General features: G+C 32.7%; 1 protein-coding gene across 1 annotated transcript in view; it reads left to right on the top strand.

Moving 5' to 3' along the window:
- LOC129227595 (protein turtle-like) overlaps nt 1-26,434 on the top strand; it is a 33,171-nt gene extending 6,737 nt beyond the window's left edge. Inside the window, exons 4-16 of the mRNA XM_054862177.1 lie at nt 5,112-5,265; nt 5,906-6,193; nt 6,851-7,135; nt 9,090-9,205; nt 10,655-10,808; nt 12,529-12,640; nt 14,754-14,932; nt 15,630-15,707; nt 16,023-16,202; nt 16,469-16,570; nt 16,698-16,838; nt 17,330-17,411; nt 22,795-26,434. Of these exons, the coding sequence (XP_054718152.1) occupies nt 5,112-5,265; nt 5,906-6,193; nt 6,851-7,135; nt 9,090-9,205; nt 10,655-10,808; nt 12,529-12,640; nt 14,754-14,932; nt 15,630-15,707; nt 16,023-16,202; nt 16,469-16,570; nt 16,698-16,838; nt 17,330-17,411; nt 22,795-24,325 (3,402 nt within the window). The 3' untranslated portion in view covers nt 24,326-26,434. The remainder of the gene's footprint in view (nt 1-5,111; nt 5,266-5,905; nt 6,194-6,850; nt 7,136-9,089; nt 9,206-10,654; nt 10,809-12,528; nt 12,641-14,753; nt 14,933-15,629; nt 15,708-16,022; nt 16,203-16,468; nt 16,571-16,697; nt 16,839-17,329; nt 17,412-22,794) is intronic.
- The last annotated feature ends 513 nt before the right edge of the window (nt 26,435-26,947 follow it).

The raw sequence follows: 26,947 nt of genomic DNA, 5'->3' as shown, positions 1-26,947 counted from the left end.
TCTATAAGAGTATGTCACATTTCTTTTTGCACCAACACATGTGCTGTAACAAATATAAAAAACAACTACAGTAGACCCTCGTTTTACACAGGTTTATTTTACGTGGTTTTGATTATATGCAGTTTAAGATTTGACACCTTTATTTTATTTTACGCGGATGAGTTTCGGTTTTACACGGATGCAGCAATTCGAACAGATAAAATTTTCCCCTCTTTCAAAATCCAAACTCCTAAAGCTTGCAGATTACGCGTAATTATCTGCATTTTGGCGTGCTAATAATCGAGCTTGGGCCACTGGAGCCATTTTATTTGATTGGTTCCAGAGCTCCTTATAGAAGTAAAGTTATTAAACTCACACAGTTTAGAACTCACTGGAAGAAGAGCATTTAGGAGTGACAAAGGAGGCCAAATCCAACGAGGATACCGACGTCGGTGACGCACAACCTAAAACGTTCACATTGAAAATTTTGAGTCATTCCTAGACAATAGAAATGATCTTTCTGATTTGTTAGTGAAGAAGGATTCTATCATGGAAATGACACAAGTAATCATGGATGCGTTAATGCTCTGCAAAGAATTACAGAGAAAAAATCTTAATGATTGCCAAAAGACTATCATATCCAGCTCCTCTTTATAAACAGAACACGAAATTAATTTATGTTTTCTTTATGCATGCTGTGCACAAAAGTCAATGTTGGTACACATTAAACTTATTATACAATTAGTCATTACTAGAATGAAGTACTTTGTTATCTACGAAACCAAATCCCTATTTTTACACTAGTATTAGGTCTCAATTTACGCGGTATTTCCGTGGAATGTAACCCCCGCATAAAACGAGGGTCTACTGTATTTACATGAAGATCCACAAGAGCTGTTTTTCTAAGAGAGCACAAAATAATGCACCTTAATGCACAAATGTTGCCTTTCATCTCTCAATTTCAGTTCAAGTTCTAATGCTAATTTGTGTGCCTTATCTTTTCACTTCACTTTAACAGTTTTACATTAGATTGGGGAAAATAATTGAGACTCATTCAGCAACAATTTCTGTTTCTCAGTTGTAATTTATTCAGGCTTATTTTTTCAATCAGCAAAGAAAGGTATTTTTAAATTCAAATAAATCTTTTTCAATCATAAAAACAGGGCAAAGTTTAAGTGTTTTCTCCTGAAATTCCAGTCCAATAGGTCTTCATTGAAAATATCAATTTTTCATACTGTTCTAACATATTCATGCAATATTCTTAAGCAATGGAAATTGTCTAAATCATCTCCGCACTACTTCTTTCCTTTGAAATGAATACACTGATACTGAACTTCTCGAATGTAAGAGAAAGGAGTAATATAGGGAAAGTTACTGCTGGGAATTTTTAAAAGGTTGACTTATGTATACCTGACTTATGTATACCTGTTGACTTATGTATACCTGCTTTCTATAGATGATTCAAATTGGAATGGAAGATGAAGAATGGAATTAATGGAAGTGTGTTTGACCCTTAAGCTACTCCTTTGGAGATGAGCATTGTTAGCCTACTTTCCCAGTAAAAGTCAGAGAAAAAAGAAAAAAGGCTTAATGCATCTGGAAAATATCGCGAAAAAAACAAAAAAAAAGTCAAAAATAATAGTTAAATAAATATCAAAAAATTAAAAATTGGAAAGTAGGGTATTAAGAAGGGGGAAAATGTTGGTCTGTCTGTCTCCCCCCCCCCCCCAATAACTTTTGAGTGAATAGTCCGATTCGAAAAAAAAATTTTTGTTCAAAAGATCTCGGCGAGGACACCTCATTCTTATATTTCACTGTTTGATTTGAACTATTTTTCGTTCAATTTTGAACAGTTCAAAAAAACTTAACATTAGCGCCTGTGAGGAAATTGAAGGCAATTCCGAACTTAGTGGCGAATTTGCTTCAAACAAACTTTGTAGGAAAAAGCTTTTGATGAAAAACATGTATATAAAATATCTTTTTGATTAGAACAATTTTCCGTTCAAGTTTGAACAGTTCAAATCTCTCAGCATTAGCGCCTACGGGTAAACTGAAAGTCAATGTAGATTCCGTACTTGAAGGCGGATTTACTTCAAACAAATTTTGTTGGAAATAGCTCTTGACGACAAACTCCTGACTCCGAGAATTATGAGGCATCTGACTCCAGTGCCCGACAATTAGTCGGACTCCGACTCCCCGACTTTGACTTTGTAGCTTTGGCAAAAATTTATACACGGAGGAAAATGACCGACTCTGATTCTTGGATATTCGACTACGACTCCTTTATTCCAAAATAAGTTCGACTCCACAAACATTGGCAGACTGGCAGATTGGCTAGGGAAATGACCAATTCCAACTCTGAGTCTTTGAATTAAATACCTTCGGCTCTGGAATCTGATTCTTTTATCCCAAAATGAGATTGACTCCGACTCCGCAGCCATGGTTTTAACTGTGAAATAATTATTGTTAATATGACTTGTTTTTATTTTTACTCTAAAGTTTTAATTTATGTATTCAGTTTTTGGTGGATAAGCTCGAAGTCCTTTATGTTTCTACATAAAGATATGCACTGACGATTTTTGTTATTTGTTTTTTTGACAATGAATATTATTTCTTTAAAATGACATTTTATTGTTTTCATTTATTTTGAAAAGTATATTAATTCATTAAAAAAATTTTTTTTTGGCAACAGGGGAAAATTAAAACTATTTTTTATATGATGTATTTATTTTAATGAGCTTATTAATTTTAATTATTTTTCTTTTCTTTTTGAAAGCAGTTAAGGAATTTTTTTTAAATGGAAAAAATTGTATTAGCTGCTTTGTTTAAAAGATGCTGCTAATCTATTTGTTCATTCATTTGGTGTTTATTCTTTGTAGGCATCTAATTTTTTAGATGAGTGAGGCATACTTTATTCCTAGAAATCAGCTTGAAATATTAAAACATTATGTTTGAAACAATTTGCGATTTTAGCTATTTTTGAGAATATTGATCAGATACTAGGAAATAGATATAGGTATACGGGAAAGTAGGCTCGTTTAGTTCTAGGCGGAACTTCTTGTGTAGTACTAACAATAGCACTGAATAAAATCATGCAGAATACTGTTACAGACTCACTACACATTTCGCTCAAAAACAAGTTACTTGTATCTCAGTTTCAGAAAATATTACACAGCTCAGACTAGTAAGATTCTTGAGTCTTTCCATCAGGAACATATACAGGATTTTTTTTTGGGGGGGGGGGGGGGGCAAACCAAATATTATGAGAACTTTTCAAATGAGGTAGCGAGAAGCAAAGGAAAGTTATTGGCAAAATTCTAAATTTGAAGATAACCAGTACAAATTGTAGGAGAACCAACCTTTGTCTTGGGGCAAGATATAGCACTGGTAATTCTGACAGGTGCTGCTATACAGCATGATTTAGAAAAAAAATTCAATGAAAGCCCACCTAGAACTAAAGGTCAAGATTCAGAAAATTTCTAAGTGGCCAGTGGCCACTAGACCTAAAAAACTTGCTGGCCACCACTGTGGGGGGAGCAGTTTTTACTATCATGAAAAAACAAATAAATAGAACTTTACAGAATTACATTTTAAAAGTTATAAACACGCATTTTTAAAAAAAAAATAAATAGATAAATAAATCAATGAAAAGTCGGCAGAAAATTACATTTTAGATGAAATTTACAAAAAATACAATTTTGCTGATAAAATCTCTCTTTCCCAGAAAATAACTAATTCAAAAAAAAAAACCCCCAAAATTTCTGGCCTTTTTTTTGTTATTTTCAGTAGTTTGCTCTGAGATAGGCATCCAATTATGTTTTGTGAAAACTTAGACAATTAAATAGTCTTGTCTGCTTCCATCTTGCGAATGACCAAACATGGCGATTACGCGAAGAAGTTAAGATAGGAAATTAATTTTAATAATTAAAAACCCTCAAAAAACAATTTTGATGAAAGAGTCGGTTTTTAGGGCATTAGCGTCTAAAGCAATACGGATAAAATAATATTCTGAAGATAAAATTTAAAGGAAAAATTTTTGCATTTTTCAAGACAAAAATTTATTATGCTGGGGGGGGGGGGAAGGAATACGGCACTTTTGCAGGATTGTTCAATAGTTTGCATTGTATTGCAATTGATATCCAATTCTATTTTTGTAAACTTAGGCACTTAAAGAACGTTGTCCACTTCCATCTTGTAAATGACCAAATATAGCAACTGTGCTAAAAATTAAGGTTTAGGTTTTTGAAGCATAAAAATAATCATAAAATGTAAAATCCTCATTAAACATCAATTTAATTGAACTGTTACAGTTTTTAGCACATTAGGGTCCAATGCAATTAGAATAAGATGAAATTTTAAATACAAATTTTTTCATTTCTCAAGAAAACTGTTTTAAATAATAAAAAATAAATGCTTTACAGCACATTTTGCGTTATTTTATTAGTTTGCATTTGAATAAACATGAAATTCTGCTTTGTTTTCGCAAACTTAAGCACTTAAGTGCTTAGCATACTTCCATCTTGTGAGTGATCAAATAAGGCGTCTACGTTTCACTCATAACTGAAAAGTGTTGCCATTCTGGTCAAAAAACTATCTTCCTAAATGTGTTTATCCTTAGGCGTATGCTTCCAAAGCGATTTGTTTCCTTCCACCCCTTGAGTTTGTGCAAAATTCCTGTTCATTCCAAGATTTCTTTTCTTAGGAACAACAGGGGGAGGGAGAGAAATGGCGACTGAGGACGTTTTTTTAGGTAGCCACTTTCTCAAACTAGGTCGCCACGTGGCGAGTGGCTACCTTAAATCTTGACCTTTACCTAGAACCACATCTTTAAATGCGTTTTACTCAAAACTTCAAAATGTCCACTTACATTCCTTTGTTTCTCACTGCCTCATGTATCATCTACTTATGTCCATTTCTGTACTTCATTTAAAACTCCGTTGTCTCCTGCCAATATCATGTTTAGAAGTGCATTTGCTGTAATTTATTCAAAACTTTGTTTAATTTGTTGTTATTAAACAAAAATTTAGAGGCTTATGCTGAAAAATTTTCTTTCATTGTTATTTCTCAATTTTTTATGGTTAGAATAATATCATTGCATAAAATTTTAAAATAAATTCTTTTTGCCTATTCAGGACAATCTACCATTATTGTCATCGCCTTCAGTGCAGATAACAGCAACAGAACTTCGTATTAATAATATACAGCAATCAGATATTGGGGATTACCTATGTATGGCAAAAAATAAAGAAGGCAGAGTTAATGCATCTACAAAAGTTATTGTTGCTGGTAAGTTACAAGTATAGTAATGTTTTTCTTCTTCCTACGTTATTTAGTTTTTAAGTTTCTACGTTATAAGTAGCTGTGATTATAAAATTTAGGGATGATTCTCTTCCATAAATGGAAAGAATAAAATTAAAAAGGTGAATGAGAAAATAATTGAAGAGTTATGGGTAAAACCCCATTAGTTAGTTTTTTCAAACAGAATAATGATGCCACCTAGTGGTTACTGAAGTACACTTTTCGAAAAGTCTTATCATCTTTTGTACTTAAAGCTACTCTTAAGTTGGTTGAAATATAGGTTGAACATACGTGGTGCTGGGGGGGGGGGGGGGAATACTGTCAGTCAAACATTCAGATGCATTTGTCTCAAAATTAGCTTGTTTTAACTGACAAGGTTTTTCCCTGTATCCTTCAACTACGTTCAATGTCCAAAAAACTTTTAGACTATTTTCTAAGTACATATGCACATATATATGTAGAACATTTTGTTATGCTCTAAAGCAAAAAAGCTTTTTGAATTAAAACCATTAATTTTTTTTCAACACATGCAAATTGTCATTGTGTATTTGATATATTTTTTTTAACATTGAAATGAAATAAATTTACTTGTCCTATGCTGGTAATAAGTGTTTTTCTCCTCTCAAAGGACCTGCTGTAATCACAGTGCCTCCTCGTAACACAAGCAAATTAGAAGGTGGGAAAGTAGAATTCATTTGTGAAGCCAAAGCTCTTCCCGCCAATATTACTCACCGATGGTACCACAATGGTATCGACATTACTCAGCTCTCTTGGCTGGAGAGTCGTTCCTTACTACGCAAAGATGGTCTTCTTTTTATCAATCCTTTAACTGCTGAGGACTCTGGGCTTTATACATGTGAAGTTTCAAATGGCATTGGTAATCCTGACACAGCTTCTGCATATTTAAGTGTTGAATGTAAGTTCTATTACAATTGTGGGCATGTCAAATTTATTTTTTTGTCTAAGTAGTGTTAACTGGAGTTTTTTTTTGTTTTAATAGGATTTCTCTGTTATTATATGCCCCCTTACTTTGTAATATACTTTTTTTTCATTTATTTGTTTGAGTATTTATTTATTTATTTCAGTATGTTTCATGCACTTTTGATCTCTTTTATAATAGATATGGATAATTAAAAAATTGTAAACTCTGTTCTAGAATGAACATTTCAGAAATCGGCTACTCTGACAGATATATGCCGGAGACCATTTTGTATATTATTATGTCAAGGATGAAAATTGTTTGGCAGATTAAATTTCATTTATTTTCGAAACACTATATCAATGCTGTTACATTCGATCAAGTTTTTATATGTTTAAAAGACAGTTTGATGTTTTAATATCTTTTAAGAAGTAATGAACTGTATTAGTGAAAGAAATTCCAAAATATATTTTTCAATTTGAAAAAAGTTACTTGAACTTATTCAAAGTAATAATTTTCATTAATAGCTGGTTCATATTGAGCATGCTGTAGATTTTCGGATCTTCATGTCATAATATGTTAGTTCAGATTTATTTCAAAACATATTGTTATTTAAAAGAATTCCTTTTAATGTATGAATGTCAATATTTTCAGATCCAGCTCGAGTTACGTACTCACCAACTATTCAATATCTTCCTTCTGGACTTTCTGGGATTCTCCGTTGTTATGTTCAAGCTAATCCTCCTTTCCAATTCATCAACTGGACTAAAGACAGGCGACCCTTTGACCCTAATGCCAACCCGGGGGTTGTAACGCTTAATAATGGATCTTTACTTTTCCAACGTGTGAGCCATGAGCATCAGGGCAGATATCGCTGCACTCCATATAATGTGCATGGTACCGCTGGGACTTCTAACATAATGGAAGTTTTAGTTAGAGGTATGCTGAAATGAGCTTAAAGTTTCTGTGAGATTCTTTGCTCTAATAATTATTAAGAATTAATTGAATATTTTCTTAATTGGAAAGTTTCCTCTTTAAGTGAAAAATGATCTAAAATATTTTGCTCTGAAATATATTTGAAAGGAAAAAATGAGGTAATGAGATACACATTGTTAAAGAAGTGCTCCAAATAGCTATTTTAAGTCTTCAATGGAGCCCCTTTGTTGCCTTGGAAATATCTAAGAGGGCAATTCGGAAAGTAACCTCCGAATCACTGTAAATAAGACAAACCAGCACAGAGAAAAAACATTTATTTACATATCACAGGTACAACTCTCCTCTATTTTTCAACGTAGTCGCCGCCATTATTTATTCACTTGTCGTACCGTTTTACCAATTTATCAATTCCATCTGCATAAAAAGCGGCCACCTGCAATTTAAGCCAATCTGTCTCTGCGCTTTTAAGTTCCTCGTCGTCAGCGAAATCCTGTCCCCCAAACCACTTCTTCATTGCAGTGAACAGATGGTAATCAGAAGGAGCCAAGTCTGGGCTACAGACGGCCTTCCGCTCGGTGATTCGTCATGGATGTCTGTTCTTCCGTCCTTGAAGCGTACCCACTGACACCCTACACCTTCACTCATAATGTTTGGGCCTTATACGGAACACAATTCACGATGGATATTCGCTGCTGACATTTTTTTGGCCAAAAAAAATCTTATCACTCCTCGCACCTCACATTTCCCGGGACTTTCCATGGCGACACTCATTTTGTCACGCTATAACTAGCAAACGCTTGGTCCTACAACACTCACTCTCCCACTGGAAGCTTACTGAATCACAGATTGCTCGTGCATTCGATTGAGGGCGCTCCGAACTGTACTTAGCGCCACGCCCAAACGGCGGTTACTTTCCAAATTGCCCTCGTATTTGCAGCATTTTCTTGACAGTTTATGCTCTTTTTTTTTTTTTTAAATTTTATTTTTACTACAAGTTTTTCCTTTATTATATTCCTTCATTTTACCAGAGATTTACATTGATACTTCTGTATTCAAATTTCTTTATGATCAAATCATCCATTATTTTTTTTTGCCGTATAGTTCTATGTAAAACTCTGTATCTTCTTATTGTAGCATCCCCACTGATGCAATTTCCTAGTAACTGAGAAATATTGCCAAAATGGTGGTGAATTTTTTCAAAATTAAATTAAATTTAAGTAGCCACTAAAATAAAGGGCAGAAAGCTTGCATATTTACTATTTCTTTATTAATAACTAGTGGTACCCGCACGGCTTTGCCCGTAGTTGAAAATTAAAAGGTCATTCGGTTCGCCTGTATATTTACAAATAATGGATGACGAATTTCTCGCCAATTGGCTATGTTTATTCGCTCTCCCATTCCACGTCATGATAGTTTTGTAATTTACTCGTCCATCTTATGATAATTTTGCTCCGGAAAATGTTCTTAAAATTGAAATAGGAAAAGAACAAAATCAAAATTTCAAAAAATCGCTTCGAGGTGCACACCCCCATGCTACAAACTAACTTCATGCCAAATTTCATGAAAATCAGTCGAATGGTCTAGGTGCTATGCGCGTCACAGACATCCAGAGACTTTGAGCTTTATTATTAGTAAAGATAATGGGTTCTGGAGTGAAGTTTATCTGAAACTGATCATTTTCATGCTCATTAACACTTTAATGGAGAGCTACTTTTTGAATACTCCATTTGTATGACCAATGCCAGTATCGTACCTTTTGATACGGTTATTAATGCTACTGTTTTCAAATCTAAAGTAACAATGCCTATACTGATATCAATAGTATTGGAACATCCCTAGTTACATATGCATTTAACATACCATTGTGAATTTATTTGCTGTTCTGAGGATTTTTGTCCTAATTTGCTTCATGGATTTTTTCCCCCTTAGATTTCAGTTTTTCTTTTTACTCTTCTAGATCCCCCTATGTTTACTGTGAAGCCCAGGGACAACTATCAAAAGCCTGTTAATAGTGAAGTTAAAATGCCGTGTGAAGGATCTGGGCAGCCAAAACCTACAGTTGTTTGGAGAAGAGTATGTACATATTTTTAACATTGAGTTGAAATAACAGTTAATGCTTCATAAAATTGAAATTTGTTGCAATATCTAAAATTATTACCATTATATATTTCTCTAAGCACACATAAACAGATGTGCTCATTAGGGGGCACGATAATGATTAATTCTCTCTATGTCCGATTAATTTCACATTTATTTGTGAATATGAATGTGAACATTACACCATATTAAAAACACTTGTTTCTAAATTGCTTGCAAACGTATTGTATTAAACTCATGAAAAAATATTAGGTCTGAGAAGTTAACTGATTTTGTTCTAACAAAATTATTTTTTGAAGCAAAATAAAAATCCTTTTTGAGAAATAATGTTTTTAGTGGGCAAATTGTAACATAAATTTCAGATAGTTTGGGTGTTTAAATAATCTTGTATTTTGCAAGTTACACCTTCTGTTCTTTGTAAAATGTTTCCTTGATGCATATGATTTTCAAGGTTTGATTAACACTTCGTCAAAATCTTGAATATTTAAATTAAACATTCGGTTTGGTTTTAATTTGTTAATATGCAAAGAAAGAATAGTTATAGCAATAATAATAATAATTAATAAAGATTGTTGAATTTTTTATAGTGTTTTATTGAAATTGTTGTGCCTTTAAAAGTTTGCTTTGGTAATTGGTTTTGATTGATTTGATAGTTTTAAGAAAGCTAAAGCAATAAAAAGGTAAAGTGTAAGAACTTGCTAAAAATGGACTGTATAAAATCATAGTTATTTTCTGCAAGCTGTCTTATCATAAGCCATACAATAAAAGAAAACAAGTTCTTCTGCCCTTATATAGAAGTTTGGTAAGACCTCATTTGGAGTATGCTGTTCAGTTTTGGTCTCCTTATCTTAAGAAAGATATTAATGTATTGGAAAGGGTTCAAAGGCGGGCTACAATGCTAATAAATGGACTTTCTCACTTAGACTACGATTCCATGCTTAGAAGGCTAAAAATGTACAGTCTTGAGCAAAGAAGAGGCCGAGGGGACATGATTCAGTTGTTTAAATTTATTAAAACGAAAGATGTTACGGGGCTAAAGTTTAGCACTGAAAACAGGACAAGGGGTCATTGTTTTAAGCTATTTAAATCTCAGGCTAACACGGATGTTAGGAAAAATTATTATTTTAGCAGGGTAGTGGAACCTTGGAACAACTTACCGGAAGAGGTGGTAATGAGCAAGGGAGTAGATAGTTTTAAGAGGGCCATTGATCTTCACTGGGGATTGTAAATTGACTAGGACCAGTCTAGCTGGGCCCAGAGCCTGTTGCTGGTCGTCACTTTTGTATTTGTATTAAATTCAAATAAAATAAAGCATTCATTTGTGCTTATAAATTGCCCGTCTCTCTGTGTGTGTGTATGAAAATTTTTATTCCCTAATTTTTGTTGGTACATAAATTTAAAATGTAAATTTCTCTTATCTTCCAGGCAGATGGTGAAAAATTGCCCAGAGAGAGGGCCATAATAAGGGGTGGAAATTTGACTATTAAAGGTTTACGCAAAGAAGATCATGGAAGGTTTGAATGTGTTCTTGAAAATGAAATAGCAACTTTGGTTACAAGTACTTTATTATTGGTTGAAGGTAAGGAAAATTTATACTATGTAAAAAGTAAATCTTCAATAAGCTTTAGTATGCCGGAGTACTATTGGGGTTAAGTAATGTAGGAATTTCTTCATTGTGATACATTGGGCATCCCTATGTTCTAATGTGATGATCACACTGTAAGGGAAAAAAAAATGAATTAATGCAATTGGAGTTTAAATAATACCTTATGTTTTAATAATTTTAGCAATTGTTTTTAAAATGTTTTTATTAGTTGAAACAGCATTTTCAATAGTGAAAATTCTAAAACTTTTGCTTTATTTTAAAATTGCTTGTTTGCATTTTTATGTTATATAAAAATGGAATGTAAAATACATTCAAAAAATAGTTATGAAGTATAAAATGTTTTTAAGAATGATTTGTGATAAAATTTGGTCAAAAATATCTAGTAATATACAGTAGAGTCTGGCTAAGCCAAATCTTGTTAATCTGGGCTCTACTTAATCCAAAATAGCTCAAATACTGTACTTTTCCCCACATACAGAAGAAAATATTTGAAAAATTGCATGAATTAAAAGTTGGGAGAAGTGACACAAGGCGACTGGAGGAAAAACATGCAAGAAATAAAAAGTGAAGCCCTAGAGATCTAACTCCCAACGATTGCTTGTTTATCAATGTGTTAAAACTATTATTTGAAAAAGTGACGCTCTCTTTTTGTGGTTTTCTCAAACTTAAAAAATATATATTTGCAAGTCAAGGTGGTCAATTTTTTGCTACTTTATCTCTTTAATACTTAGTTGTATGCAAAAAAAAAATGGAATTTTTTATTCAGCTGTTTTGCTTTATAAATAAAATGTTTTCAATAAGGTGCATACATATATATTTATTTCTATACCAGACACAAAGTTTCAAAAAAAAAAAAAAACTGTAACTAATACCCTTTTATAGCTTTTACACACATTTTGTGTTATCATAGAACCTAGAAAGAAACATTAATATATAGTTGACCTATCAGAGAGATGGTAGTTTAAAGTGTGTTTGGATCTCAGGTCCTTGAAAGCAGTACATTGTTTCTAAATATCATATGAGGCAGTGAGAAGGAGATGTATATGCCTAAACTGAAAACTTGAAGATAATCAGTACAAATGGTAGGAGAATCTCTCCTCTGTTTTAGGGCAAGAGATGGTACTCGTAGCTCTGGTGGGTGCTGTTATACAGCATGATTAAGAAAAAATTTTCAATGAAAGCCTACCTAGGCTCTGAACTTTAAACACATTTTATTTGAAACTTTAAATAGTTCACTTACATCCCTTTGCTTCTCACTGCCTCATATAACGGGAAATTAAATTTCTTTAAATAAACTTCAGCTTATAATTCTAAGAATATTACATTTTAAATGTGTTAAACTAAGTTTTATAATTGAAGCTACTTATTTTTTTGATTGTGTTGATTCTTATTTCATAAGTAAATAGCCTCATTCCAATGTCAATCTTCATTTTTTCGAAACTACATATTTCAACTTTTTCGAAATTACTTCAAATCCTTAAAAAATAAACGTTTTAGATTAAATTAGCAGCAGAAACGATCTTTACCTATGTAGACTTCAAAACTGAAACTTGTAAGTGTGTATGTATGAGGTCACCCAGCTCTCTAGAAACAATGTAGTAAAAATTAAATGCACTATTTATTAGGTTTTGCAGTACTATTAGTATTGTACTATTTGTTCCTTTTGTAATTGTAAATTTTAAATAACTTATAGGGACAACACCTCATGCTCCCACAAATGTGACTGTGAATACAAGTTCTTTTGATGCTACTCTTACCTGGTTACCAGCATATGATGGAAATTATGAACAGACATACGTAATATGGTAATAATTTAGCTCACAATATATTTCTATTGAAACTTTCATCTATTTCACTTTGTTTGTTATTACCATAACATTCATGTAAGGTTATTTATAAGAGAATGCTAGTTAAGCTAGCCCTAGTATTTTGCCAAATTATGTTTTAAGATGTTTTACATGTGTTAATTTCACGTAATTTTGTATGGTAATAGTTGATTCATAAATCCAATAGCCATCAACACTAGGGATTCTATTCCTAATTCCTGAAATATTATGAAATCCTTATAAATATTTTACCAACTTTTTAGAACTAATCGTGAGAACTATTTGGTGCTGCTTGCTATCTATGCCTTTGTAAATCTGAACAAACGATGGAAAACAATTTATGTGGACAAAGAAAAAGAAAATTTAATTTGAATGTGAAGCTTTTTAGAGCCTTGTAAAAAAATCCTGCATGTCTATGTTTAAGAATTCATTCTTTACACAAAAGTTCCAGAATTTACAGTGTTTGAAGAGAGGGATGATTTAAACTGCAGTTTGCGTCTGAACCATGCTAGTTTTTAAACAGATAAAGTGATAATTTTCCATTTCTACTTGTTTTTTCATTATAATTTTAAAGTGTCAAAATTTTTTTTAAAGTTTAGTTTATGCATGTTTTATAATGCTTATGTTACCATGAATAACAGTTTTTTAATTTTTACATTGAATGATTTTAAGATTTGAAATTAAGCATTAATGAGGATTTTAAGTGGGATACTATGATATGTTTATTTGGAAAAGTATGTCAACCTTAATTTTAGAGCATATTGTTTAAGTAGATATACTAAATGCCTAATAAATGGCTAAAAATATTAAGTCTTAATTATTGGATTTTTTTAAAAATAACTTCTTGTTAAATTTCAAATATATTTTAGGTTTGAATTGGGATTATTTGCAATATTCATGGCTGCCCCACTTCCGTCCAGGGGACAGAATTCAGTCTTTTCAAAAATTTCGGCCATTTTTTTTTTCTTTTTTTGTTTAAAAGCAAATCAGTTTTGAAAAATCTTTTTCATCTTAAGGAAAAACAAATGTTTTACCCCTCTTTTTGCGGCTGCACTTTGAAGTCCCTCCATCGTTGATGCCAGGATGGAGGCTTAAAGCTTGCCAAAGCATTGGGGAAGTGAGTGTCACTCCGCTTCTGAGCTTACTCGGATCAGCCGGTGTGAAGTGAAGGGAAGTCTGTGAAAGAATGTTTATTTTCTCTCTCAAGCGAAGATGAAAGTGGAAACGTGCTTTCTCCACTGAAAAATGAGTTTCATGTTTGGCACGATGATTTTCGCTGATGAAACATTTATTTGAACTAAAAGGCAAATTTTATGTAAATAAATGTGCTTATCTTTTTTCTTATTGTTTTTTTTTTTCTTGTTCAAAATGATTTTTATAGATGAAACAAATCTTTCACTTTTGAATCTCTCACTCTATGCCTCAAAAAAGGTCTTATTCTTCTGAGGAAAAAAAAAACTGGCCCATCTGCTAAAGTTCGAAAGATAACCTGTTTTTTTTTTTTTTCAAAAAATAACTAAATAAGTTACTCAATCTGTTGATTTCAACTATTCATATATTAATCTAGAAAATTTTGTTAAAGTTTTTATCACAATGCATCTTATAGCCAAGAATCTCATACCTGAATTTTTTTTTAATTACTATTTTTTGTAAGAAATATGAACTATTTATGTAACATGAACTATACAATCTGAAGCTTTTTTTCTGCAGTAGCAAATAGTAAGTTTTTTTTATTGTACTTTATTATTAGGTTCTTTTTCTACTTTTACTTCCTAAAAATCTTAGACAATGATTTGTTTTTTTTTTTTTTAAATTTAGGTTTTAATTTTTACTTAATGTTATATAATTTGGTTTTACTATATAGTTACAACATCAAAAATTAGCATTATATATGTCTAAAACATCAAACTCGGCGCTAACATTTTGGTTTCGCGAAATGGAGCCACGCGCTTTTCAGTCCTGGCCAGTTTTTAGAGTGGCACCCATATCAATATTAATGAGGTATTTAATGTAAATACTTTGTACTGAACATTTATCATATTTGCTTTTCAAAGCGTATTAATTTTTTTAAATATTTATTTGTCATTTAAAGGTATAGGTTGGCTGATCAAGGAATTAGTGAATGGCGAACTGTAAGAGTAGTCCCAGAGGGTGCTACTACAGTTACACTATATAATCTTCAGCCTGATACTGAATATGAGTTTCAAGTATTATCGAGAAATATTCTTGGTGACGGACTTTTTAGTCCTGTTGTAAAAGCCAGGACGAAAAGTGAGTTTCAATCCTAGATATTGCAGTATGAAGAATCAGCAATTTCTTGAAAGTTTTAAAAATAGATTTTATGTTTCCACCTTGAGAACTGTAGAAATTAATCATCACATTTAAATTATTTGTTGCTTTGCTTCTAATAAACGAAATTAACAAATGCGTAATACTGTGCAATGTGCATTCTGAGAAAACAGTTTTACTTATTACCTAATTTCATCACATTTAATGCTAATTTGAAATAAATTGTTGCACAGTTGATTTTAAGGTTTAAAAGTTCTATTCTTAGTGATGTATTAAGTTTTCTGTTTAATCTAGAGGTATCTTTTATGCATAAAGAATTCATGTATAATTTAGTCTTTAGTATACATAAAATATGTATTTTTCTGTAAAATGTTTCATAATTGTTTAGACTTTTACTTTTGCTCATTTCTAAACTATGTACATAGTAATCTGAACTACAGATTTATTGATTGAAATTGTAAACTAAAATTTATGCCTTTTTTCCCAAAATAGCTTAGACCATAAAATGATGTTTGCCGATAATTTTGTTTTATTATTTTAAATCAAGATAAAAGTTCACTTTTTCAAAATGTTTATCATATCATGAATATTGGTGCATTGACATATATATTAAAACAATGTATTTATAAGTTATATTGTATTGGCTTTGTTTTACAATACAATAATTTCCCCCTTAAAGCGTGGGATTATCTTGGTGGTGTGTATCCAACTGATGCATATGGAGCAACTTATATTCCAACTGTACAAAAGCCATCAGGTAAATGACTTTGTAAAACATTATGCAATTAGATATTTCTAAAAATGTATGATATCGATTTTATTTCAAATTATATTGCCTTTTATGTTTGTCAATTTTTAGTAAAGCACACTGTTTGTTGTGATTTATAGTTTGAATGACTTATCTTTTTAAATTTTGATATAATGAATAACTTGTGTTGAAGTTTGATCGGGTTCATATGTTGATTTTGATTCATGCATAATTTCAAGACTATAAGAGATGAATGTTTTAATGGTATATTATTCAATTTCACATTTATTTTTATATTTTTAAAATTTTAATATACAAACTTAGGTCCTAAACCATGGCCACCTCAAAATGTAACTATAGAAAAGGGAAACCTAGGTGTTGTGATATCTTGGCAACCACCCAAAAACCAAACTGTTCCTGTGGCATTCTATTTTGTTGAACATCGTACTGATGATGGCCAATGGCAGCGTTATGGACCTATAAGGGATGAGTCTTCATATCTAGGTAACATGTAACTTTTTACATCGTTAAAAATAGTTTTAAAATCCAAGGTCAGAATTCAAAAAATTTAACATATTTTTATTTAATTTTTTTTATTATTGCACTAAGTATTATTCAGTTCTTTCTATAATGAATTTAAAAAGGTTCAAATTGAAATGAGTTTCTAAGCCTGAATGAATAATTATTATTTACCTTCCTTGTTTATTGTCTTCGTCAAAAAAGTATAATTTTTAGTGTTTTTATTTTAATTTTATTATATAATGTTTCAGTGGCATCTCTAACGGGAGGACAAACATATCATTTTCGTGTTTATGCATATTCTATCATGTCAGTTGGATCTGCAAGTTCTGAGGTTATTTATCATGCACCAGGTAAGATAATCATTCAGTTATTTTATTACTCAAACTATTCAAAGCATGGAAAAAGTCATTTGTTTGAGATGTACAGAAAAAGTAATTTATTCTTAAACATTTTATTCATTTAGCGCTTTATTTTCAGGTGATGATGAATTGCATGGTAGAAACCGAGCAATTACTGCTGGAGTTGTTGGAGGCATTTTATTTTTTATTGTTGCTGTTATACTCTCTGTTTGTGCTGTGAAAATATGCAATAAGCGTAAGAGGAGGAAAGCTGAAAAAGGTTACTTCCCATTTCTTTAGATGATGGTTACTTCTTTCATTTTCTTTCTTCCTTCCATTTTTTTTTTCTACCTTTTTCTTTCTTTTTTTAAAATAAATATTTTAGAGAAGATGTATTATTCACTTTATTTTTGATAAGATCAAAAATTTATGGTGAATATCGGTACCTCAGAGCCAGAAGGACGCAAGTCCAAAAATTGTGATTTTCTGTTTATTAATGCATTGTATGTAGAAGCCTATTCCGCATCAAGCCATGTGAATGTAATTCTTAAAAAAATATCCTTTTCAATCCAGGGTTAAAAGAGCACACGTCTCATCCTATGCATGGGCCAGAAAAAAGTTTTTCATCTGCACTGTAAAATAATTGTAGTGTGACTTACATTCCTCTGGCTCTGAGTACAAATTTGTACTAAGAGTTTTTATAAATGTGCTATTAAAGTGTTGTAGGATTGAAATGTAATATTGCTGAAATTATATTAAATATTATTATAGCTTATATGATGGTGACATGCTCTGTACCTGATCAAAGAAATGGTGGTCACTCCCATACAGGCTCTCCTCTCCCAATCAAAAAGTGAGTTTTTCGAAGAAAAAAACTTTGATTAATTTAATAATCATTTATAAATGTATAATAAATGTCCCATAGTGGATTTTAAATGTTTAAAGTTTTAAAAATCTAAATGCACTTTTGTTTGTTACTATTAAAGATTTTATTAAAAAATATATAGGTTTATTTCTGAAATAACACTTTGCTTTATTGCTATTTATCTCATCTTGATTTTCATTTAAGGTTGATGTATTTATTTTAAAAAAATTTTATTAAAAGTTTTTGTCAAAAATCTTTATTTTTTTTCATGGCAAAAATTTAAACAGATTGTAGAAATACTATGTAATTATTTGTATTGTAAACATTTCTTTTGTTTTCTGATGTGACCATTTTTTCACTGATGCTGCAAAACTTAAAGAAGAAAAAAAGGTACGACTTGTCTTTCCTTATATATGTTTAGTAGAATCAAAAATTGTGCTGCCCGTATCTTTGAGGTTTTTTTTAATTCCAAACTAATTTTGTTCTTTTTTTTTTATATTTTTTAAACAACTCCTTTAAACAGAACCTCACTTTACACTGAGTGCATGAACTAATGACTTTCATTTAATTAATTACATCAAATGTCAGTAAAACTTACCTGTAGAGATTTCATTGTTGGTAGATGATTTGTGCCTTGAGTCACACATGTATGTTTTGGCTTTTGCATGAATTTATTGCTTGATGAATGATGAATTCAAAATATTCCGTCTAATAGGTTTTAAATAATTGTGTTCATGTGACATTTTTTTTTTTTTTTTGAGCAATCGAAGTTGCTTATTGTTCTCACTTGACTGTTTTTGGCGTCCTCTATCATTTTATTTTCCCACCGCCACCCTCCGCACCATCACCGTCGACCGGCTCCTCACAATGCTGCTCCTCTAGCGAAAGCCGTCTCCAGGTTGCATCCATGTCCCACACACACGCGCATACATACACAACTACACACACACACAAACACATACACACAGATACACCTACATGCACATACACACACGTATACATACAGACACCCACACATACACATACACACAACTACCCACACATATACATACACACAACTACCCACACATATACATACACACAACTACCCACACATTCATACCTGCACACAGACACAAACACATATGCCTACACACACATACACATACCCCCCCCCCCCCCACAGACACAAACAAACATGCCTACACACACATAACCCGTACACACAAACACATACCCCCACACACAAACACACACGCCTACATACACACACTCGTGATTGCGAAAAACATAATTTGAATTCAAGGCGTCAAAATTCAAATTAATTTTTTTTTTGTCAAATAAGAATTTTTGAGCAATCACGATTGCTTATTGTTCTCATTTGACTGTTTTGATGTCCTTTGATTTTATTTTCCCACCGCCACCCTCCGCACCATCACCGTCGACCGGCTCCTCACGATGCTGCTCCTATAGAGAAAGCCGTCTCCAGGTTGCATCCATGTCCTACACACACGCGCATACATACACAACTACACACACATGCACACATACAGTGGTGGACAAAATTATAGACTCAATTTTTTTTTCTTTTGTTTCAACTACAACATGACTCAGTTTAAATTATTTTCATTGAAGTAAAGATGAATAGTTCAAGAAATAGTTCTAAAATTAGTACATCTTATCAATCAAATTAAAAAATTCATAAAATTATAAAATTTGCAAATTTAATATTTTATCATTACGTGAAATCTGGACAAAAGTATAAACTCAGAGGTAAAAAATCCAGGATTACGAGAAAGTTTCGTTCCAAAATGTTAATTTAACGCCATAGAATGAATAAATGTTGCCATCGGTGATTGCTAAAAGTTTTGTTTTTGGAAATTAAAAAAAAAAAACATATAAGTGCACCGCTGGACAAAATTATAAACTCACTTTTTTTTTTCATTTTTCAATCATAATTTAACTCAGTTAAAAAACTTTTTGTTCCAGTAAAGATAAATAACTGACTAAATAGTCCTAAATTCAGTATAACTCATGAACTTTATAAAATAAATAATTTGATTAAAAAAATCTCAACTTTAATATCTTTATAATACATGAAACCTGGGCAAAAAAGTATCAACTCAAAAGTAAGAAACTGAAGTTTGGTAGAATTTTATTCAAATACTTAATCATTTAATAACCAAAAATGAACCAATGCTGAATTACAAACTTACAATACTGCATAAGCACAATTATAAGCTGATAAAATTTTAATATTTTTTTTGAGTTTAATTAAGTTACATTTGCAATTACTTGAGTAAAACAAAAGCATAGATTTATGAAAATGTAATTTTGCTATTAACATAGATAAATTGAAAAAAAAAAAATCAATATTTGAAATGTTTTAAAAATTAACACTGCATTAAATCTCGCCATTAGTGTAAACTACAAACTTTTAAATTGAGTTGGGCCCCCAGTTTTCTGAATTACCTCGAATATGCGGCTGGGCATGTAGATTTCACAAGAGTTTTCAACAGCTGCAGTGGCATATGGTTCCATGCTGAAAGTATTGCCCTTTTTAATTCCTCTGTGGTTTGATACTGGTGCCGATCATGATAAACTTTGCAAACCGTAGCCCCCTAAAAATTTTCAATCGGATTAAGATCCGGACTACGAGCTGGCCATTTGATAACTTTGATACCCCAGCGCTTGAACCATTCTTTTGTACTTTTCGCTGTGTGTACACTCGCGTTATCTTGCTGAAATAACCAGTTACCTCCAGGAATCAGATGAGCAAAAGGTAAGAGACGATCTTCCAGTATTAATTGGTAATCTTCAGCGTTCTATCTTCCATTAAGAAATGCCAATCCTGCTTTACCATGCTGAGAGAGTTATTTATCTTTACTGGAACAAAAAATTTTTTAACTGAGTTAAATTATGATTGAAAAAATGAAAAAAAAAATGAGTCTATAATTTTGTCCAGTGGTGCATTTCTATGTTTCTCATAAATTTCCAAAAACAAAACTTTTAGCAATCACTGATGGCAACATTTATTCATTCTATGGTGTTAAATTAACTTTTTCGAACGAAACTTTCTCGTAATCCTGGATTTTTTACCTTTGAGTTTATACTTTTGTCCAGGTTTCACGTAATGATAAAATATTAAATTTGCAAATTTTCTAATTTTATGAATTTTTTAATTTAACTGGTAAGATGTACTAATTTTAGAACTATTATTTCAACTATTCATCTTTACTTCAATGAAAATAATTTAAACTGAGTCATGTTGTAATTTGAAACAAAAGAAAAAAAATTCGAGTCTATATTTTGTCCACCACTGTACACATACACCTACACACATGCATACATACAGACACCTACACATACACACACCCAAAAACATACACACGCACATACACACACCCGAAAACATGCACACACACATACACACAACTACCCACACATTCATGCCTGCACACAGACGCAAACACACATGCCTACACACACACATACCCCCTACACACAAACACACATAACCCCCACACACACAAACACACATGCCTACATACACACACTCGTGATTGCGAAAAACATAATTTGAATTCAAGGTGTCAAAATTCAAATTAATTTTTTTGAGCAATCACGATTGCTTATTGCTTTCATTTGACTGTTTTTGGCGTCCTATCATTTTATTTTCCCACCGCCACCCTCCGCACCATCACCGTCGACGGGCTCCTCACGATGCTGCTCTTATAGAGAAAGCCATCTCCAGGTTGCATCCATGTCCTACACACACGCGCATACATACACAACTACACACACACACACTACAAACACATACACACATGCATACATACCGACACCCACACATACACACACAAAAACATACGCACACACATACACACAACTACCCACACATTCATGCCTGCACACACACAAACACATATGCTCCCCCATACACATAACCCTACACACAAACACATACCCCCACACACAAACACACATGCCTACATACACACACTCGTGATTGCGAAAAACATAATTTGAATTCAAGAGGTCAAAATTCAAATTTTTTTTTTTTTTTTTTACTTAAGCTTGCTGTAAGATAGTAGCTATTCAATAGTTCTAAGTTTCCAGATTGTGAACCCCTGTATATAGGATGGTGGAAAGGATATCAAACTGCAGTAATACTCACATATTCTTGTTAAATTTTCCAAAACATTACTCATTAAATCCAGAAACACTGAAAATTACCTTGTACCTAGAAAGATGGAAAAGCCCACTGTGGCTCCTTCCAATATTTGGAGCTATTTCTTTCAAAAAAAAAATCTCAGAAAGTCTATGTAAGCAACATGTCTGCTCTAATGACTAAATAAAACTGAGTGTAAAATAATGTACAACTCTGCTCATCAGAATGTAATTTTTTCTTTCGAAGAGCAATGGCTGTGAATCGGCTGGCTGGTTGTAGGCAGTATTAAGCATTTAAAGTCCCAACTGGCTGGAAAAAAGAAGTCACAATCGAAGTACAGTTAATGGTATTCTCTCATTGAACTGTGATCAGGAAAAACACAGAATTTATTTGTTTTTGTTGTAAAATAACTGCATTGGAAATATTAACTTAGTATTGTACAGAGATGATTCTTTTCTGAAATTTCACAACATTTGCACAATTTGTGGCTCTCTTCCTTAAAATTTTATCACATAATTCATCAGCAAGATGAAAGGAAAAAAAGTGCATTAAAAGTTACTTGATATATAAGGTTTATCTTTTTCTTGTGATAGATCTTTAAGGTACATCATGACTTATGAATTTGTTTTATTTCATAGCATTTTCTCTTACTTCATGTTTTAAATGCATGTTATTGTGCATTAGTTTTATGTGTAACATAAGAATTAAAATGCCTTTTCTATTATGGTATAGGCAATTAATTTTATGGCAATTTGAAGTCATGTTTATGCTGCATAGTATAAGTTCAAGGTATTTTAATTCTAGTAAAATTGTAGGCTGATTAGTAATGCTTCTCTATTCATTCTGTGCATATATGAACCATTTCTCTATAGAAATTTTTTTTCTTGAATGAAAAATTTATTTTACATGAAAATGTTAATGTCATTTATCTTAAGTTTAATTTATTATTCTGATTAAAGTTGCTGGTACACTAAGTTTTGAGTTGCTTACATTTCACTAGAAAATTGAATGGTGTAAAATGTTTTTGAAATGTAATTTAAAAAAAAAAACTAACATTATTTATTATTTAAATAGATTTTTTTTTTTTTTTTTTTTGAAACTTTACCTTATGAAATGAAAGAAGTTTTATGATATTTTAAAAAGATTTTAAGCAGTGCTTTAATTTCTTCTACAGACAATTTCATTAATATTTGAATATTTATTTTATATTTCTATTAATAGAACTGAAGAAGGCGGAATACCAAGTATAAAATTTCCTTGTCTGGCCAGCTTAGGTAGAATAGGCTTAGCATCAATTCCCAGGGAGCGAACAAGGACATTTCATGGGTGGCCTGTTCACTTAAGGCATCCCAGGGGTGCCCGCTATAACATCCAGATGGAGTACTCCCAACCCCTGGGTTGGATCAGTCGCTCTGCTGATGGTAAGTTTGTGCTACGTGGCAGTGCTGACGATGAAGAGGGAGGCTTTGTAAAGACAACTTCAAATGCCGCTCATTCCCTCATTCCGTCCAACCATGCAGGAGCCAGGGGCAGCATACGCAGTGACGGGAGTGGCCAGAGCAGCCACAACCTGCACTTGAGTCCCTCTACTCCTTCATATGGTCCCTATGCAACTCCATCTCGCTTCCACACTAGTAGTCCTGGCTTTGGAGGCTCTTTCTTTGGTGAGGACATCAGTTCAGTCAGACAGCCATCTTCCGTGGAGCGCTCCTTCCCCAGCACAGTGTCCAGTCACTTGACTCCTCCTTTTCCGATGCACTTTCGACCGATTCATAGAGCTCAAGATGCTCCTCCACCGTCATGGATGCTTCATCAACAGGTTTTAGGTTCTCCTTTACAGACCCCATGGCATCAAGGGTGGCCTGGATCTAGGCGCTGGCTGCCTGTCCAGGCATATCCCCCAGGTGCAGCAGAATCTCGATTTTATCCTCTTCGTCCAACCGTGCCAAGAGGTTTCAGTGGCCCTATTCATCCTCGTCAGCAAATTTCTCCTACTCATCAGAGACCATTAGCTACAAGCAGTCCTCCGCGTTTGGAAGGACAAAGCATATATGGAGTGTCCCAGGTTCCTTGTAACCCAGATTCCAGTGAGAGTGGTGGCAGTGACGTGCAACAAGTGACTTACACTAGAGACCGACTGTTGGGCGCTGTAGAACGCGCAAGGAATGCTGCTTACCATCGACAACAGCAGGCTCCTGGTGTTGAACTATCCGAAGTCGATGGACCACTTGCAGGGAACAGAAGGCTGACAACGCCAAGCAGGACTAGTGTTACCAGTACCAGTTCAGGACATGGAAGCAAAGCTGCCTCCTTAGCTCATTCTAGCCTCCAGGGAGAGCTAGACATGAACAATCGCAGTGGCAGCAGTAGTGGTTTCGTAAGCAGAAACCACTCAGCTGCTTTTGCATCTGCGTCCCTTACACCAAATGGTGTACACATCATCCCTCATCACACTGGAGGTTCCTCCCTATTCGAAGCAGACTCTCCGCATTCAGAACCAGCCCTTCCCGTTGTCGACGGTTTCTCTCGTTTGAGAAACAGGGCAACCGGAGCTGCACGTTACACGCGAGATGGCTGGAGCGAGAGAGGTCTCAGTGATAGCGAATTGTGTGGTGGGAGCCTTTATCCCACAGGGCCACGGAAATATGAAAACACTGAAGCTAGGTGTGCAGCTCTTAAAGAGGAATTTCTTCGATTTCGGCAAAGACAGAGGGAGAGGCAGCGTTCTGTGGAACTGGAGAGCACGTGCTGAGCATTGCTGCCAAAATTTAAATGATGCTCTTGGGCTGCACAGAGCAAAAGAGAGCTTCCTTTTGTGCAATATGTAGTAATGCTGTTGCATTGTTTGAGGCAAGGTACATGGATCGAAGAGTTTTATCAGAGGCTATATACATTTTAAAAATTAAAATGGCTGAAATTAACATATTTATTATGAAAAAAAATCTAGTTTATGCAATATATAAATTTAAATATATGCTGTTACATTAGTAGATACTGTTGTTCTACATTATTGATGCAGTATTTTTGTCACTAGTACTGTTTGAAAGATGTATATTTTATTGGAATATTTACTAGAATTCAGGTAAAAACAAATCAACCATAATAGTTTACTTTTATTCTTCCCAGAAGTCTTTTTTTAAAACCAAATAATATATTATATTCATGAGTCACAGTATGTGTTTTTCTAACTGCAGAACGTGTTTGTGTCAATTTGAAAAAGACATTAACTGGAAAAATATTCATGCTTCCTCTCTAACCCTCCTCTTTTTAAAATCAAAACTAGACAATTATTTGTTGAAAAGTAGCTGTGACTTATTACTGTTATGTATTTTAACGTGTTAATGACAATGGAAATTTTATCCTCAGGTCAATCCTATATCTATACACAATTGCATTTTGCAAATACTATATGCATTTCTTTATTTTTCGGTGAATTAGAGATAGTTTTAATTTATGCTTGTTCCTTCAAGTTTTCCGGTTGAATCTTTTACTTTTGTTTTGTGCATTTTACTTACATTTAAAGAATAAATTCAAATCTGAATGAATGTATATTTTATTTTCATAGATGCATAATAATTTTAAATATTTTTATTCTATAAAAATACTTAAATCCCTCCATTAAAATAAATTATTTTATTGCTAATAAACACTTCTTTCATGATGAAACTGGATTTTCTTTTGTATATATTAGTTAGAAGCCTTAAAAATTCATTCAGATTAAATGAAACATTCATTTAGTTTTTATACATTTGTCAAGCTTCTTGCTTGTGTTTTTCATTTTCATGTACTTACATTTAATTCATCGGAAATATGTCTTTCATATAAATCCTGCCAACGTTGTTTTAAAATATTGTTATAACCTAATTTGTTTTGTACAATTGTTTTCATATATATTCTTTTGTTGTTTTTTTTTCCTATCATTTTTGTACAATCGTTGTTATTAATGCAGCATTTTGCAAAGGTGAAAATGCTTCATAAGAAAGAAAAGCAAAGTGAAATATAATACTAAACATAAATTTGCAATTTATTATTATTTTTAAAATTTGTAATTTATGTACCCATGAGAGTTCACCTCATTTTTCTTAGTATATACTTGATTTATCAAAACAAAAAAAGAGAAAGAACATGTTGCTAAATTTTTATTTATTTTTTCCTTCTAAAGAAATATATCAGTTGTCTACATTTTATGCTTCTGAAGCTTTCTATGAATTACTGAAGATCAAATTTACCACTTTTCTATTTTTTCATCCAATAGGTCTTGATTGTTTACACGATAGATTTCAAAACTTTTCTCATTGTGCAGACAGATTTGTTTTGTAAAAAAATGGTTATTTATCTCAATAATTTTGTATGATATAAAGTTAGAAATATTTTAACACTGCATGCAGTGCATGTAAATAGTATAAAGCAAAATTAAATCATTAATAATTATTTTATTTTCTTACCTTTTTATTTCCTTTTGCATAGTAAAGGAAGTATTGCATTTGCAAAAAAAAAAATCCCTCAAATTCCCCCAGAATTTTCAAATATATTCATCCCCGAATAAATGTTGAGGGGTTTTTTTTCAACCTGACCACACATGCATGTTGCCTAAAAACGTATGGACGCCCAAAATATACATTTTGACCATCCCTGAGTTAATTACCATGGGTTTGCTCGTGATGTCTGTATGCAGACTTGGATAAAATGAAAAGCTTTCTGCAGACACAATTCCTAACTGGAAAATTTTCTGCAAATAACTATTTTGCCAAACTCACCATTGAATAAAGAATTAAATTTATATTCAAATATGAAGAGGTCAAAAAAAAAAAATAAATAAATAATTAAAATTTTTTACAATAACATAGTTTGTGTTTATTTTTCACCAAATGAAAATACTGAAAAAACAATGATTTTTTTCACACATTTGCTTTAAAAGGCTTTTGGAGAAAGGCTTTAACAGAAATAAACTGGCATTTTTTTTTAATTAAAAAAAAAGTTTTTTTTTGAGCAATCATGATTGCTTATTGTTCTCATTTGACCGTCTTTGGTGTCCGTGCCTTTTTCAACCCCCACCGTCACCTGCAGGTGCGACTCCGTCCCCCGGTAGCCGCTCCTAGTCGGTGACGTCCTACACACATACACGCTCATACACATACGCACTCACACACATACACACACGCGCCTTTACACACATACACACTCGCCAACGTGCATATACACAGATCTACGCACCCACAAAAGCCTACACATACACAACTGTACACACGTAACCGCCCAAGAGGAGAGGTAGGCTTGGAGGGACAGGAGCCAGGGGCGTAGCTAAGGGGGGGGTTTGGGGGACAACCCCCCCCCCCCCCCCGAAAAGTTAGTCTCAAAAAAAAAGAGAAAAAGA

Source organism: Uloborus diversus, chromosome 8, assembly GCF_026930045.1.
Source record: "Uloborus diversus isolate 005 chromosome 8, Udiv.v.3.1, whole genome shotgun sequence".
Taxonomy (NCBI): Eukaryota; Metazoa; Arthropoda; class Arachnida; order Araneae; family Uloboridae; genus Uloborus; species Uloborus diversus.
This window is presented reverse-complemented; position numbering and strand designations above follow the sequence as displayed.